Below are 18479 nucleotides of genomic sequence, written 5' to 3'. Positions count from 1 at the left end.
CACTGTGGAATCAGGAGATAAGAACCGACACCAGTGGGCCTCGTGGCCGGAATTACTGCAAGTAAAGTGAAGTATTTCAGACGACTGTTACTTGAGTCATGTTGTGTGGAAGTACACAGCTGCTCCGATAGCAGGTTTGCAAAGTCACAGCGTGGATAAGAGGCAGACACGCCACGGTGGCAGCGCGCTACCTGGATCCAGCAGTGACAAGGCATTTACGTCCAGAAGTCAAGGTAAAAGATAATGCGTTTATTTAGTAATCAGCAAATAGCTTTTGCACAGGGGTTAAGCGGCGAAACCTCGATAAGATCGTTTGCTTTCAGGTGTTTTCCTGTCACCTCACTTATGCCACTGAGTGCAAACTGAATGGTGTGACCTTTCTTGCCATAGAAGGGAACTGACAGCATTTTCTCCCCCAAAAGATTCTGCCATTTCAATTTCCATAAATGTGCGATTTCTGATTCCCCTGTCGTATGTGCAGTGTGGCGTGAGGATGCAGACAAGCTCAATGACCCAGAGGCGCACCTATTGTTTGTTTGAATCACTGTCGTCCCGCTGTATCCTGGCTCACTTCGCGCTGGCATCTTTCCTAGAGAGACATTACGGTGACAAATGAAACGCCACCAAACCTTGATGAGCTTGGCAAGGCCTGAAAGGTCAGCAGGTGCACTCGTGCTCAGGTATACGTGTGTGTGTGTTTGTTTGTTATAACGGATAATGACATGGAGGAAAAGCAAGACGTTGCGGTGCGTTTTGCTCCCCTTTGCAAATGCATGCAAATGTCAAAGCCAGAGTGACCACCAATTGTTTCTTTTTGGTTATCTGTGCTTGACTGCTGATGCCACGTCCCGACCTGCATTCCATATGGGCAATGTGGAACCGTCCGTTGTGCGGCGGACGTTGTCAAAGCCCCGCTGCTTTTCTTCTGTTTGTCTCTATGCTTGCTCAGTTTCCCTCCAACCCATTATCAACAGAGTAACAGTATGTTCAAAGGCCCTTTGCTTAGTAGTGCACATTCAGAGCTGCCGACTTAAGCAAATAGCTATTTGCATACCATTAGGCAAAAAAAAAAAAAAGCCTGAGGGAAGCACCATTTGTTCTCCCATTTCTGCATCAAGCAGAATATTCTTTATCCGAAGCGCCAGATCTCAGTTTTTCCCTCCCTCCTCCTGCCGCAACTGTCAGTCGGAGCAATCACGGCAATCAGTGTTTTCTTTAGCCAAGCCGATTGGGAAGAGACTGCCAAAACAAAAGGATGAGTGTCCAATCACTACAAGTGTGTGTGTGTGTGTCTGTTGGACGCCTGGTGTAAGAAAACGGCCACGGCTTGGTGCAGGAATGTCCGTGTTGATGCTCGTCCAGGACTTTACCAAAGCTAACCGCGATCGCTTGTTTGGATCGTTGTTTAAAGGTCTGTGTTGTGACCTGCACATTTTTTTGTGCTATGCATGGACAAGCATACAAATGCATGTGGGAACAAGAATTTTTTACAGTACATAAGCACTTGATACTTATACCATGTGTACTTCTGCAGGGGTATTTCAAACTATGAAACGTTAGAGTAACTTGGTACACTAGTTTGCATATAGTGAGGATGGATGTGTGTGTGTGTATGTGTGTGTGTTTTTTTTTTGTGAGGATGACAAACAACACACATTAGACACTTGACACTTACACCAACCACATAGGTGTGTTGCACATATTTTCTTATTAATGAGAATGAAGTCTTTTATGAGCATCACAAGGCGTGATTGCTCCTCTGAACACACCTGAATATTACACTATAGGTACTTCCCCCAGAGCTCTGTATATCAAATGATTACATTGCGTGGTTGTTTGGTGCACCAGCTTGCGTGGTAATGAAGGTGAAGTGTCTCTTCTATGATACTTCTTGATACCTTACACCATCAGTACTTACTGAGGAGTATATCAGCTGATTTTGGGGTTGTTGTTGAGTTTATTTGTATATTAAGAGCATGTTTTTTTTGTGAACATAACTCAGAAACATGGAAGATGCATGATATGATATGCTAAATTCTTAACATGACAGGGTAAACACTTGATACTTTCACTATAGGTACTCCCTGGCAAGTAGATAAGCATATTCCGTTTTTGGATTGTTTGGTGCATTATTCTTTGTGATAGTGACAACATTTTGGGACATGCTTTGGTAGAACAGCAATGTCTTGCTGAAATTGGCCACATTTTAGGTATCGCACTCAACGAGTTATTGTGACAGTCACAATTTGGCAAGCCTGAAACTAATTCGGAACCGGCTACGATCTGAGACCTCGGATTGTTCTTGCTCATTGGTTGGCGCCGTTGCTAATTTCTGCAGGACTGCACGTTGCCCTTGATTTTTGGTGAAGCAGTCAAGCAAATGGAGGATCTTTGACTCTGAATTAGATAAAAAATGATCCAATGATATGAAGGCGTGTGACAACCCCAGTTGATCTTGCATAAGATCAGATGGTTGTTGTTTTTAACCTGTTTTGCCCCACTGGCAACAATTGTTGCCAAAGTGTATCACTGTCATTTTCTACTCACAGTAAAAAATCTCAAAGGTACTAATGCAACTTTTTCCACTTATAAAATAAATCTGGGCATAAACGGGTTAATGCCAAAAAGCAACGATGGCCAAAGTGCTGTTCTGCAGAGAGAGAGAGAGAGAGAGAGAGATATGGAGAACTGCTCGCATCCCTCAGGTCGCTGCCTCAATCCGATCTGGCCGGTGTCAGGACGTGTAACAACAGTTCTCTATCTCTTTCTGGCTTATTTTCTCTCTCCCTCTCTCCTCTGACACACACACACACATCTTTTCTCACCCATCAGCTCATCTGATCGGGCTCTAACTGCCTCAAATGGTTCCCAGGAGGTGCATCGTCTCCGCACGTGCACCCTGGTCCTCATCGACGGGCCAGACCTTTTCCTCACTGATACACAAACAGCGTAACGTCGGGTGTTTAATCAGCCCGCGTGCTCAGGAGTGAAATGAAGCATAAGATTTCTATATCAACCCCGTTGTATGGACTGAGTCATCTTTGACATAATTTGCACTTTTTGTGGTTTTTGTGCCCAGAAGTTGCAAAAACTACATCTATAGTGTGATTAGCTCTAAGTCGCCATAAGGAAGACATAGAACCTGAAGTGCAACAGAGTCTGGATTTAACATTTATATTGATGATTGATTTGGAGCATTGTCGCACTGTAACCGCCGCCCTGTGCATGGAGACGCTCACAGAGGGGTTTAGCAGTGTTGTGTTCGGTTTCCTCGCACTATGTAGACTGTAATCACACTCTCGCTGTCTCAGTAAGGTCATACTAAATGACCAGAAGTCTCTAGCGGCTGCCATGATTTGTCTCTTCGCCGTGCACGGTGTCGTACCGAACTCTCCCTGCCTCCTTTTCTCCCGCCAGATGTGACTGGTTGATGTTTTAGGCACCGATAACACCTAAACGGCAAGAGTGACTTTGATTTATTTCCTCTGAAATCTGGGGACCAGGGATAATAACACAGAATGACATTATTTGTTTATCAAATCCAAGACTGCTTCTTTTTTTTTTTTTTTTACTTTTTGAGCCAAGATATGATGACTTGAAACCACTGTCATCGAGCTGCACAAATATTCACCCCAACACACAGTTTCTGTTGGTACTGTGACTGGATGTACTTGTGCGCTAACACCCACAAGGCAATTTTATCCATTTTGTTCACTCTTTTATTAAATACTTAAACTGACTGGATTGAATATGATTTGGATATGTTTGGATGACGATGCCATGAAAGTAAATCAGACAAACAGTCCGAGAGCTAAATATGTGCAAAACATTTAGTTAACAGCAAGCCCCAAACTCTGCCTGTCAAAACTGAAGCCATCCGGAAGAGGAGGAAAAGCTGCAGTTTTTTGAGAAGCCGCTTGAAGCTGAGTCCATAGAAGCCCATGTTAAAATGTTCAGCTTCAGAGGAAAACTGTACATATTTCAAGACTGGCACAAAAAAGGTGTCCATGACAGCTGTATCGGGGTGATTTTTTTTTTTTTTTTTTTTTAGCTTAATAGTTGAATATATTTAATCCATTAATTTAGGGATAATTAGGCGTGTGGTTGCTTTGACTGACCGCTATAGTGTGGTGCTGAGCTGAGTCAGAGAGCTCACGTCAGCACAGAGACCGTTCGCACTAGCTGCTTATTGTCTTGTGCTTGATTGTCCTAACGGATCGTCTAAGAATGACTGTGCTACAGTATTTGTGTCAAGTTAAATTTTCATGTTTTTTAATTATGCATGCTAGTAGCATTAGTACTTTCAGCAGCTATTCAGTTCATTAATGATTACTGGGGAAATAAATAGGTCACAATTTTTCATACCCACACCCAAGCCATCTCTTACAAAAACTACTGTCCAGACCCCAAAAATATGATGTAATAAAACACTCAAATCAAGGTTAGCCTGTTAGCTGTTCCTTAGTAACTCTGAGATGGGGCTGTTTTGGCTTCATTCGTTCCCGCCCACTTCACGCATGGTCTCATTCACACTCCACTTCTTTACCCATTTATGGATTGGCCAGAACCCAAGAGTAAGCACTGCTCACATGGCGACACTCAGAGCCGCACTTTGTGAGCTTCAAAACACCTCTTCTGGGTTTCTTTGGAATCCTATAGGGATTTGTCCAGCATAAATGGCTAACCCAAGAAAAAAAAACTGATTGGAAAGAGTTGCATTGAGAAGTCTCAGAACTGATGCTAAATTATTTACCTAATTAATTATGAACCAATGAGCACTTGAAAGTAAGTCTGGCATAAACCCTGAGGCCCACTGGTGCCAGTACTTAGGTATCTCCGGATTCTGTATCAAGAAACTGATGAGAGTCTGTGACTCCCTCTTGGTGGGACGTCAGTCTGACGCAGGCCACGTCCCCCATCCAAGGCTGGTACTGAGCTGGATGGACTGGGGAGTGTAGATGAAGTGTCTTGTCCAGGTTGCGTGACCTGGAATCAAATCCAGGTCTACTTATTGGTAGGCCAACTCTTATCCCGCTAAACACATCTGTAAGGAAGAACAAAAACTTGAAAGTGTTGTATTTTCTTGTCATTTTTGCCAATATTCCTTTATTGCTTTTAGCAGCTGACTTAATGATTTAATGACACGATATCAGTTGTTACTCTGCCAAAGGTTTAAGGCTGAGACACTCGGGATACGTAGGCACAAGTGTTAGCTGTCATTTGTGAAGGCAAATCGGGGAAAGGCTTGAGGTTGCTTTGCCTCTCTACATGAAATTACCAGCACAGCACAGCAGCATACTCACACAACTGGAAAAAAAAAAAAATAAAGAAATGACTGAGTTGGCACAATTAAATTTGTGAAGATGCACTTTGAAATTCTTGTGTAATTTCGGGTCAAACACCTTCACCAAGAAGGTTATGTTTTATATCAACTGACTGTTTAGATTGTTGGCAGAATTACTCAAAATTGGGTGGGGATTGGGCCAAGAAAGAAGCCATAAATATACTGGTCTCTTGACTATTTTGTCAACGTTGGTGGATACCACATTTTTGACGATTTTTCTCGGAAAAAAAAAAATTAATGGAGAGGAACAATTTGGTCCATATGTAGAGTTCTAATGTCTGTAAGCAGTTTTTATGCATCCTGATGATTATGTATATACAATGTAGGTAGGACAGGTTGGAATATGTGCTGGGGTGACTTTTTAGTTTACCACATTTTAAAGTCTGAACCCAGTTTTTTTGCTATTGCACTGCTTACTTTAATGCAAGAGGGAAACTGACCAAATGGAGCATGAGAATTAAATACCAGAATACCTGTTTAGTGTTAATTTTTTTCCCCCATCTTCTCATATTCAGTGTTTGATGATAAAACTTCTCGTCTCTCATTCCAAAAGACATTTTCAGTATGAAAATCAAGTAGTTCCCCCGAAAAGCTTGTTAAAAATTGATCCTTGGCAAATATGTTCAGTCACTTGCAATCCTGAAGAAGTAGTTAGCAGATTTAATTTGGCTACTTGTCCCAACGTCCACAAGCAAATGTTTGTTCAAAACGGTACCTTCGCCTTCCATTATCAGCTTTGTAAATACTATCTCTTGGAACACAATGCTGTGGTGCGGAGCTCAATAAAAGAGTTAAAGGCAAGGACAGTCTCAAAGACAGCCTGCCTGATAACAAAAGGACCTCACCTAATAATGAACAACTGGAGTTGGCTTTTTTTTTCCTTGACGTGGAGAAGTGGGGGTCAGGGGTGGGCGGGGGTGTTGGGTAGAAGATCTGCCAGCACTTGCCAACATGTTTTATGGCTAATTGAAGCATTTGGATTAAAACAGCCACAAAATGGCACCCTTTAGAATTGAAGCAGGGTTAATATATTGTGATCCCACAATTACCCCAGGATTGTTAAGATCTCTTTAATTCGGTGAGGTCCATTAAGCGGAATGGGCAAGAAAGTGCTCCCGCTGAGACAATTTTTCTCTCCTCTTTGTTCTTCCTGCTCTCCTTTCCTCTTAGCGGCTATAGTAATCAATATAGGCAGACACGGTCTACAGCAGTCTCCCAGGTTGGCTCGACTTCACTCTCCGTTGGGTGCCGTAGTTCCCAAAGTCTTCCCATGTGGAGACTTTGTTAAAAATGTGCAAAGGGCAGAGGTAGCAGATCAACACTCCGCAAAGTGTGGTCCTTGCAATTCCATGGAAAAGGTTGCCCTTCCGGACAGGAGTATTAGATCATCCTGTCTCTAGGGTAGAAACTATGACTGAGATTTGTTCTCTACCCTAGATTCTCAAATCCCCACTTGGCCCATGAGTGTCTCCGCTGGAGCTGTAGCAGTGACTGCAGCTTGAACGTCACGACTCAGGGTTTTACAAGTGTCTCATTCAGAATACGAGAGTCCTTTCTGGGTTATCTTCAGGGATACACAGTGCCTGTGGCGAGCTTGCCAATTGGTGGAGGTTTTTGAAACAGGATTGAAATCATTACATTTGAGCCTTCCACAGCTTCAGAAATCCTCCAATCCTTTCCAAACCATGACATAATGAAACTTGCACAGCCCTTTTGAATTTTAATGCACCACAGTGGCATACAGTAGATGGGAGTCCAAATTTTACCAAGTGCATTGGCTTGAACTTAAGTTAGTTGGGTGAATACAGTCCCAATCGAATTCAGTATGGTTTACATAGGTGGTAAGGTTGGGCCTAAACAGATGGCCGTGCGATTAAACACTCATTTGTGATAATCTGAAATGATCCTGCTTTAAATTTCACAAGTAAGGGGGGGGGGATGTTTGTGCTAAGAAATGGTTCTGACTTCATCACGTTAATGCCCGCACCTGATTATTGCTCAGGTGTAAACTCAGAATGTTAGAAATGCTTCATTTTGATAGCACAGTGGATTTTGTGCAAGTAATTAAACAGCATGTCACCTCATACAGAGCAATTTCCTGCAAAGCATTCTCTTGCCGCTGCAGCATGGCCCCAGTCTACATCGTGTTATCTCTCTGAAATATGTCCCTTTTATCATTTTTTTTTTATAATGACTAAGTGCTCATGCTGTTTGGAGAAAATGTAGCCACTAGACATCAGATGAATGGTTTACATACCGTTGGCTAGCTCAGATGTTTGCCTCACCTATGACTATCGTCACACCACGGTAGGTATGTCAAATTAGTCAGGTGGGTACACTTTGTGCATTTCAGATTCTTAGAGGTGTGGTGCCAGTGTCCCTTTCGGCATAATGATGGCATCACGCTGTTACCAAGCGATGCTAATCCTGTCATGTGCATAAAGGGATTTGTTTTTGTTGGGCTGGTTGCAGAATGGCCCAGTGAGATGACACTGTTTATCTCTGTACTGTCTTAGAACCCCCAGGGTGTTTATGGACCTGGAAATTCCGGTTCCTGTTGTGATTGCACAAATTCACACATTTGATGTCCTTGTGGGCACACCTTTAGAGATAATGTCGTGCATGTTTTGGAGAGAGCTGATACAGAGATTTGAGAAGGGTGGAAAAAACACATATATGTCAAATTGGACTGAAATTTTTCCTCAACCTTGGGTTTTAGAACTATGATTTTTGTAAGGTAAAGTGCAATAGTTTTGTCGCTCCCCAGGAATGTTACACATCCATCAACAGAAAACCACCCGACAACCCTCTTGGGGATGCATAACTATCCAGGCAGCCTTAAAACAATCTCCTGGGGTATAACTAGCCCACCACAGTTTCTGTTGACCCAAGAAGCCACTTGGATGATTGCTGAAATATTTTGAATTCTAAAGCAGTTCTTAGACCTGGCTGAGTTGGGTGCCGAGTTTTCCCGAGTGCTGTTTGTGTGGGTTCTGAGCAGAGGTTGGTATGCTGCCTGGCATACGGTGGCACAAGTCAGGAAACATTGGATAAATTTGTGTTCGTTTTCAATAGTCTCAACCATTTTTGGCACTTGGTAAAGCGTGAGCCACTGACACTTGGCTTGAGATGGGCCGATGCAGGCTCGGAGCAGCCCAGCATCCAAGCTTCACCCCAAGCATGGAAACCCAAGATATCAAGAGTTGAGGGTGTAGTGTATTTCAAGTTTTTCAAGTTTGCCTAGAGTTGCAGTGAGCTTGCTCTGGGCCATCTCAAGCCAAGTGTGGGTGGGGTCAGGATAGCTGGAAGGACCCCAAGCTCTTGTAAAAATGACTCTTTCTGACTTTATCCGAGTGGTGTACTTGCTCAGAAGGACTTGGCACCTGAATGCAGCGGGGTGCATTATGGCTATTTGCATATGAAGCACGCGTGATTCAGGCGCACTAATTGACGCAATGTCTACCGCTACGAGCACTATACCACTGATAACTTTAGAGAAAATACCAAAATGATAGTCTCTCTTTTAGACATGTAGCATCTGCCCTGTGGGAAATGTGACTTACTTGCTTTGGGAGAAACGTGGCTGGAATAATGTCCGGAACTTCAGATGCTCAATACTTGGCCCAGCTTCACCAACAAAGTACTTGGAATAGATGTATTTGTCCTTCTTGACATGTTTGTGATAGAAATTTGGTTGTACTTCTCAGTGGTTTCAAAGACAAGATAAAGTTTACTCCTTCCATGTAATGCTTTGCGGGTATCTTGAATCGCGCCGAGTCCGACACAGGCCATAGCTACGGTGCTTTGTTGCCACCATTTTTGCTTTGAAGGGCTATTCCACGGAAAATAAAACAAAAAATCAGTAGCCAAAGTAATCCCATACAGCCGACGTGGTTCTTTTTATACGGACGGAAAACTTCAGTGCAGGCTTAACCTCCTTCAGTCATGATGCAGAGCTAGCAGATATTAGCTGCCTGTTTGTAAACAGAGACAGAGGTGCACGCCAGGGGGAAGGGCGGCAGTGGCCCCCTCCGCTCTGCCTGTCAAGAATTCTCATAACCCGCTCATACCGTAGGATCAGTATAATGGAAAATGTTTGTGGTTTTGATACCGTGGCTTTTTCGGTATACCGTGAAGCCACTTATTGGCCCATGTCTCGTAGGCAGTAATTCTTATTTGCTGTTTGCCTTCAAATATTTGGTCTGCACGTTGATCGTCCCTCAGCTCCATTGGGGTTGGTGGGTGGGCGCTGGTTTATTGAGGAGAATCAACTTCGGCTGATTGTTTCCCTTTACCCTCCTGTGCCCTCATACCACAGCACACACCCCAGCCTACTCCTGTTTTGTTGAGATACTTTCTACTTGTCAGCCCTGGTAATGGGTTTTTTCGGGGAGATATTATTTTGGGTCCAGTAAGCTGCGTGCTTAAAATATGAGTGACAGGCTTGACTCAAATGCACAGGGAGCGAATTTTGTTTTTAAACAGGCTGCCAAGATAGAGCCAGCTCTGCTGCAAAAGATGGATGGGTGGGGGAAAGTCTTCTATTAACAATGAAAGGCCGTGTGCAACCTCCCACCCTCCAAAGACGGGGGAAAAAAAGATGCAACTTCACCTGACTAGAATGTCCTATTTTCCACATCTGTGTGTTTTTCTGTCTCCGTTTTCCCCCTTTTCCCCTCCGAAGAAGATAGATGAAGAAAATGAGGCCAACTTGCTGGCAGTGCTCACAGAAACCCTGGACAACATCCCAGTGGATGAGGACGGATTGCCTTCTTTTGAGGCCCTGGCAGATGGGGACGTGACCAATGCCAGTGACCGGAGCTGTCCCTCCTCTCCTGACGGCTCGCCACGCACCCCAGAGCCAGAGGAGCCATCTTTGGTAAGACGTCCCTGCCTTTCTGTGATTCTTCGATCAGTGCTGCACCATGTGTTCTTTCTGAGACATGTCCTCAAACCTCCCAGGCGGTGTTGCTTCTTTGGCAGGCACTAGATGAGACTGTTCAAATAGGCTGGGCACCAAAAGTGGCTGTATTTGCCCAAAACTGCGCTCTGCCACGTTTGCCACAATGTGTTCACTGTACGCACGGCAAAGAGCGAGCAGCAAGAGACAACTGTTCACTGCTAATTACATAACAGTGCTATTGTGTTGCAAATTCAATGATATGATCACTGTGCTGGAGCCAACTATGGTTGACACACTTCTACATGCCCTGATGCAAACAAAGTCAAGCCAAAAGAACTCCATCTCTCCCAGAAGTGGTCCAGGCCACCATTAATTGGGGAAGCTTCAAGAGACTTGGTCCCAACAATGACTTAAAATGTAGACTTGGGTCACCATCCCTGCTCCTGGGAAGGGGATCTCCAGGACCACAATCTATGTTCCAAAACAAACAACAAACTCTCTTACTGACCTATCCCACTGAATCTGACCCACTAAAAGACAAAATTTCAAACTCTAAATTAAAATCTGGAAGCTCCACAGCACATGTGCATAAAACATCAAAGACTCCCCAACCTCAGAGTTGTAGGTTTCCATTAAATCGTGTGTCTTTGGATTAGCTCCTTTTCAAATCTGAGTGTTATTAAATGGGCCTTCCTTGAGGTTAGCGTTGACATTCACACACATTGTTAACATGTTACTACTGCTGTCTTCAAATGTATCACTGTCAGATGCACCCAATATCTTTGTCAACCACTTTGTTTTTTTAAAAAACAACTTTTCATGGCCGTGGTGTATCATGGGTCCCACTTCCAGATGACCATATCTACCTGACTCGCATCTTAATGTTGTCGCCAAGTAAACAGAGAAGCTGACTGGTCATAACATCTGTAAATTTGGATGTTTCATGGAATGTCATTTTCATAATTTATTGTAAAATTACATGCTCGACAAAAAAATACTGTAAATTAAAAAAAATGTTAATATTTAAAAAATCTGTATGGACATTTTCATCATGATAATTGATTTCAAAACATATTCACTAAACCTGCAGTCTCCTTTTATTATCTGTATAAATGCCTTTAAAAGTGTCTCAAACGAAATGATCCTTGAGATATGGTTTTCATTTTTTTTTTCTCATTAAGCATCACCTGCCATTGTAGTTGTAGATTGTGTACTAATTTGTGTTTTCTATTTGAGAATTAGCGTACCCTACGCCCATGCCCCCAACTCCCTACACACATACACACACTCCCACCTTCTCTTGTTCTGTTTGGGTCCATTTGCAGCTGAAGAAGCTCCTTCTGGCACCTGCAAACTCCCAGCTCAGCTATAATCAATACACAGGTGGCAAAGCACAGAACCATGCAGCCAGCAGCAACCACCGGATCAGACCACCACCTGCCATCGTCAAGGTAGGTGACGCATACACGCGCTGCCTTGTTGCTTATTTCACATGTGAGCACATTTTGTGTTCGTTTGGTTTGTTTATTTTGTGTCTCTTTCTTGCTTCCTCTCGCGGTCTCCTTCCCTGTGACACGTTCTTGTTTTGGTGTCTGCTTTTAGAAGACGGTATACGACTGCTCTAGTCTGCCATCCCGGGGGGCCAACTCGTAATGAAAACAGGCTGATTGCTGTTGGGCTTTTCAGTCGAGGCATCAGCACCATTGTCTCATTAGCTCCACCACTTATCCGCCTTGGTATGGTGCCTGTTGGGAAAAAAAAAAAGAGTGGTGTGGTGGGGGTGCAGCAGCGACAGGCGCTCTTGCACAAAGATTGATGCCTTAAGACGATCAAAACATCAGACTTGATGTTTTCATTAGATGGTTCTCAAAGGAGTCCCCCCCCCCTTTTTTATGGAGTTGATTAAGATTAAGGCGGCGTAAAATTCTGAATATGAATCAGCAAAGTATGTGATTTTCATTTTCATTTCTTTTCATGACATATTGTGTGTTTTGTGTAATATACACCATAAATGACTCAATTTGTGCTTCTGAAATGAATTGCATCTGTACATGATCACACTGGTGGGTAAACATTGCATAGTACCCCCATTTGTGAGCGTTCTAAGTGTAATATATTTGCGTATGCTGCCTGCCAATCTTCCTTGCAGGGTCTATTTTCATCCGGTGCCTTTAAGTCATTCGTTTCTGGAGCACGGCAGATGAGGGCTCCCAGAGGACACGGCGCCCGTACAGAGGTCCGTGGTGCTGCTCGGAAAGCCACACAATTAAGATGATGGGAGGACTGTACTCCCGCTGTCGCCTCCCAGACAGCGGGGCGACTGCTGTGCTCAGAATGTCCGAGCTGCTTTTTAAACCTCTCTTTAGTTGTATTTCTTCCAATATTATTTGAACCAAATTAAGTAGATTTCCAAGCAGATTAGCCACACTCTCTAAACAAAACCTGAACTTGTTTGAATGAATAAGTTTTCCTCTCTGCTCTTGTGTGACACAGATGGAGAGCCCTTGGAATGGCAAAGCAAGGGGGGGCTCGGGTCAACAGAACCGGCCGGTGAGACGACCTTGCACAGAGCTGCTAAGATACCTGACAGCCACTGATGACATCCACACCAAAGCCAGTGAAGCCAAGACCACTTGGGGTGGTGCCGGTCACAGGGACAAGAGTTGCCTGGGTCTTGGCACCTCTTCCTCCTCCTCCTCCTCGCCATCTTCTTCATCCACCTCCTCGTTCTCCTCCCTCTCGTCTATGTCCTCTTCCTGTTCCTCCACCATCTCAAAGAAGAAGTCCGCTGTACCATCTCAACAGCACCACCCGCCGCAGCAGCATCACCAGCGAGGTGAGAGCCGGGCTGCAGGCGAGTGTAGTATGGCTGGTGTTGGGGCTGGGACGTGGCAGCGTTGCGCTCACGATGATGAGGTTGAGGAATCGGAGGGTGCTTCTGACCTTGTCTGCCACAGAACCTCCACCTGCGGCCATGCCCGCCACAAAATGGAGTATGGGCCGCCCAGTGAAGAAGGACGGCCGCCAGGCGATGTGGGCCGCCTGGCCGCCGCTAGGTTTATTAGGTATATGCATTCTTATTCCCTCCCTCCCCGAGAGGTGAGTCACAGCTGTGAGCATTGCCGAGAGGCTGCAGGCGCCACTCAGGCTAGTAAGGGCTTTGGTAGGCGAGGCCGCAGTAAAATTTGTGGTGGCGCTCTTGCGCCACGTAAGCACATCACAGTGACGATTAGGAAAAGAAACGAGAAGCCGGGGCACCCTTTACTGAGCCAACTGCTCACCTCCAATCAAAGATCTTCCCATGTGCGCCCATCTGTATTAAGGCATTTACCTAGAACTCAGAACAAATTAGCAGGTGAAAGGTCTCAGAACCCCATCCAGGCTGTTGCAGAGATGGAAGTGGAAGAGTTCAGATGGAAGACTGATCTTAAAATTGAGGGAGTAAGTCAGGCTGAGGAGCCTGATTCAAGGCCCTTTTTGGCAAATCTTGGCCTAGGGAATTGGGCTCGCAACACAGATCTCAATACAAAGAGAGAAATGGACTGTGGACTAGAGCTGGGGTGGACAAGCCAGGGGGGCAATGGGGAGGATGTTGGCCATGATGATGACGATGATGGTGATGATGATGATGATGGTGATAATGTTGATGATGACCCTCTCACGGGCAGCCCTGCAGCAGTGCTCTTACAGGGTCCACTAAACCCGCTCTTCCCAGATACTAGAATTGCAGAGCCCGCCCCTCCCTGCATCATACAAGGGCAAGGGCTCCCACACAGGCAGGCACTCAGCGAGCACCCCGACGACCAGGGCCACCCGTTGTTAGGTAATCATGACTGCATCCCCCCCACTGGCCTTATCTCTGCTCTCTTTCCTCCCTCTCCTACTCTAACCACTTCCAAGTTTGATTTCAAAACTAACCTCTATTCTAATTTGAATCTAACAACCATTCTTAGGGCATACACAGCAATGACAGCCTGCTAGCCAATGCTTTTTGCTTGTCCTGGAAGCATTATCAAATATTGGAAAGGAGTCAAATTTTAAGGAGCGGGTGGGAAAGGGGCAATCCTTGTTTTGCTATTCTCTGTCTTGTACTCATAAAGTCCAGCCTTGAACCATCTTTAGCTGATTGAGCTGAGTGTACTGAATTCTGACATTTAGTGCCAGGGACCAGGTGCTGCTCTTTAGATCGTGCTACTAAAGCCACGTCCCTTAACTGGAGCACAGGTCGGCCAGAGCCTCGGGCAACTGCACAAGCTTCCTTGACTCTCCTTTCTTCCTTCTTTATTTCCTCCCTCCTGTGCTGTTGGTGCATGCGGTTATGACTTTATTGTGCAGGGAGGAACTCACCCATTGTCATGTGTCTTGTTTGTGGCATCGTCTTTGTACGTCCTTGTTCCATTTCGATCTGTTTGGTGTCTTGAGCAGGTATCGTCTTTGTGTAGACACACGCGCCATCACTTCATCCTGCCTCGTAGAGTCTGCAGTCTATCTTGGGACAGCAAATTTTTAAAATGGGGTCAATCTTAAAACATGCTTTGCACATAAAAATGCCTGTAGAAAAAAACTTTCTAACTGGGGATGGGTGTTACATAGTAGTAGTTGTATTTAATGAACCAATCTGAGATTGCAGAATGTGGACTTGTTCTCTTCTGCCATGAGTGTCACATCTAGATTAATAATTACGCATGCTCCTTTGTGTTCTGCAGCCAAACCAACCACCTTGCCACTTCCTTTGACCCCAGAGTCTCCAAAGTAAGTGCGAGAAGTTTTTCCACATTGTTCTAGGCAACAAGCAACAACAAAACTACAAAAAAAAGACAAAGGAAACTATGTAGACGAGCATCCAAGCTGAGGCAATTTTGTGGCTCTCATTTCCATTTCTTAGATCGCAGAAGCCTTGAAACTGTTGCTTTCCATTGACAAGTCGCATTTCTTTTGTCTTCCAGTGACCACAAGGGATCACCGTTTGAGAACAAAACCATTGAACGCACATTAAGTGTGGAGATTGCTGGAACCCCGGGTAAGCACAGTTTTGTCGTATTTTAAAAGCATGTTTTTATGTTTTTTATGTGTGCAAACTTCCAATCCAACACTTTGATATCTTAGGATATGTTTGCATAGTTTCAGTAACTTTATGGAATTTGATGGAATTTACTGATGTACAGTTCTTTTTTTTGCAAATGTCCTGGATCAACACAGTTGGTCACATTTGAGTACAAACTTTATGCATAGATTTGATTATCACCCCTTTAGGCTTTTGTGTCATGGAAGTAGCAGTGGTAGTGTTTCTGATGTGTAGTTATAGGTGATCTGGGCGAACACTGTTGACCCGTTATATCTGCAGTGCCATTCTAAGAACTCAGCAACCTTGGAAATAGTGAATACACTGATTGACATAGAGTACTTGGTCCAACTATGCCAGTTGCCTATTGTATTTCATTTGTATATAACCGTACCATATCTAGAATTTGTGGGAAGATGGTACAAACCATGATTTAATTTTCATCCTACCTTGGTTAGTTATTCATCTAATTTTGAATAGATTGCCACTGAGCAACACATAAATGTGAGCGGTTAGTATTTAACCGTGTTGCACTATCACTATTAAATTGTCAGATCCCTTTTGCAGCCAGCATTGGGTTAACTCCAATTTATCCAACATCTTGACAGTTTCATCACAGTTCAGAGTTCAAGGCAAAGGCAAAGCAGTACATTTTTTATGTGTCTGAGTATTGATTATGTTTTCTAATCTCCTTGCGGTTTATTAGTGAACCCTCCCTTCCATCACCACCACCACTCCTATTTTACTTTAGAGTTAATATGCTGTTCATCGTCCTCTATCAGATCCTGATGTTCTCTGACCGACTGCTTACTTAGCAGACACATCAACGGAAAATCGAAATCAGTGTTTTTCCATTTTAATTGATTTTTCTCGTGACTGCAGCTTCACCTCTATGATCAATGTCAGTGTTTCTGTTCATCCATATGCAGATAGATCAGTTCAAGAGTTTTTCAGCATTGGAACGTATATATGCAAAATCACCTATTTTAGACAAAAGTGATTCTGTTTTTTGCAGTTATTAAAGGCATGAAGTTAATATCAGAAGAAACCTATGGACAAAATATAATTTCAGGACGGATATGAAGAGATCGTCAGCAAAAGCTGTAATATGAAGGATAATATGTGTGTGTGTTTTGGCAGAAAGCCCACATGTGGATGGAAATTATTTCAGTAATGACCCCCATTCTTTACCCAGATTAATCATGTATATTGCATATTCATTTACCAGCTGGGGAAATGGTTATAAGTGCATATACCTTTTTCATGTTTGGCTTAAATCGACTGGGGGATGGAGAATTTGTGGCTTAGCAGACCCCATGGGGGTCTCCCTCTGACCATCTGACCTTTAGACCTGTTGCAAAGATAAGATCGTGTGGTTAAAGGTGAAGTCTATAGACACTGAAACAAGGAATGGGGCAATCGGACACAGTTAATGTTTTCTTCTGATTTACTACAAACGGGCGAGACTAGTGACCTGTAGCCAAATCTTGCCGTTTGTTCTGTCGCACCGCAACCATTTTACAATCACAGTTGAATGAAGCCCTTCACCTGACTTCACTGTCCTATGCAAGGTTTGGATTGAATATTAGCAGAAAAGCCATTAGTTCAGAAAGCTCTAGGTGACTGAGCCCCTTTTCTACTTAGGGATTAACTTTGAGTTTTGTACGGCATGAGAGAGATTGATCCAAGTAAGTGGGGCGTTGTTTGGTATTGCACTTTCTTTAAAGATTGAAAGAACCTGAGCCAGGTGGGCTGTTCTGCCATGCATATCAAGGCAGTTCACTCATGGAACTTTCCATCATCTCTTGGCAGTAAAATTATTTTATGGCTTTATGATGGGATGTAGTAGTACTATGAAGTGATGACTAATCAACAGAATTTTCCAAAGTAAATTCAGTTATCAGTTGTGTCTGTGTCGTTTCACTGAGTAAAACACCACATAATACCAAATAATAGTATCTTTAGGCAGTTGGTGTTTTTGATGATTCTCATAGAGTAGAGTAAAGCTCCAACAGGCCATGATGCCCCCTGGGATTTGACTGTTCAGACCTAATCTCTACCCAGCTAATAGATTTACCCTGTGCTGCAGTGTTGTCTTTAATTACTATATCTCATGACACTGGGGTGGTCTGTGTGTTGCTATTTGCATGGCTTACTACCGGATCAGCTCTTTAAGCCCAGAGTTGTTATTTGCTCCGAGGGCTAACGCAATTTACAAAACGAAAAACAATTTCAATAAAAATCTTTCCACTTTTTTTTTTTTACCCCTCAAACCTGTTCCATTTCCTTCTGACTTGTGGCTATTATTGGTCTGACGCTCATCCATCAATAGCATGTTTGACTGAACAGACACATATTTATCTAATTCTGATTTATTTTGCCCTCATAGCTAATGGCTCTTACTTTATGACACCCAACCACACACACACATGCATTGTGCATTGTGTTGGACAGATGGTGCTTCGTTGGTGAAACAGAAGTTCCCCGGGCATTGTCTCACTCATTTTGTTTTATGTATATATCTGTCAAAACAGAAAGAAAGAAGGGGTTTGGGGTGGGACTGCTCCCAGTGCTGGTATTCAGGTAATAAATGGATGATAAGCTCTTGAATCAGGCATTCCAAACACAGCAAGCGGTTTGAGAAACTCAGATATTTACGTTGCACTCTCTTTGCTAAGCTGTCTTCCCTGCGCATACTCGAACACAGGGTTTGATACTAATAGCTGTCATTTGGTGCAATTCCCCAGCAAGGGGAGAGTGATGTGCATTATAAGAAAGGCAAAGAAAAGGGAAAGAGTGTAGGTCTTTCAAAGTGTCTGCGTTTGACTCCAGTGAAAGATGGTTAGCGACGAGTGTGTGGGCACATTTGTTCTGCACAAGACTGAAACATTGAAAGACGCCGAGAGACGGGAAATGAGAAGTGTAGATTGATCCGGGGGAAAAAAAGAGAATACAAGAGTAAAGGGGGAGTTGGAAAGAGAGTAATGGGAGCGGCTGTTTGTGCGAGTGCATTAACAATGCTATAAAGTGGCTCATCTCACGGCTTCCCATATTACTACCATCTGTCTGGTTGTAAATCTGTAGGAGCCGGTGGGGGGGGGTGTATTGCAATGGGTGGGAGCGAAAGCAAGAGCAACATGCTATTTCAGAGAAATGACAACCTATTCATT

General features: G+C 43.8%; 1 protein-coding gene across 2 annotated transcripts in view; it reads left to right on the top strand.

Moving 5' to 3' along the window:
- ppargc1a (peroxisome proliferator-activated receptor gamma, coactivator 1 alpha) overlaps window positions 1-18479 on the top strand; it is a 54705-nt gene that overhangs the window by 16193 nt on the left and 20033 nt on the right. The window contains exons 3-7 of one of the 2 annotated variants that reach the window (XM_034164168.1): window positions 10029-10223; window positions 11573-11698; window positions 12741-13083; window positions 14954-14999; window positions 15194-15267. In XM_034164168.1, coding sequence (XP_034020059.1) covers window positions 10029-10223; window positions 11573-11698; window positions 12741-13083; window positions 14954-14999; window positions 15194-15267 — 784 coding nt within the window. Of the gene's footprint in view, window positions 1-10028; window positions 10224-11572; window positions 11699-12740; window positions 13313-14953; window positions 15000-15193; window positions 15268-18479 lie in introns of those variants that run through there. The other variant, XM_034164167.1, reaches the window with a different exon arrangement.

The sequence above is a fragment of the Thalassophryne amazonica genome, chromosome 23, assembly GCF_902500255.1.
Source record: "Thalassophryne amazonica chromosome 23, fThaAma1.1, whole genome shotgun sequence".
NCBI lineage: Eukaryota > Metazoa > Chordata > Actinopteri > Batrachoidiformes > Batrachoididae > Thalassophryne > Thalassophryne amazonica.
This window is presented reverse-complemented; position numbering and strand designations above follow the sequence as displayed.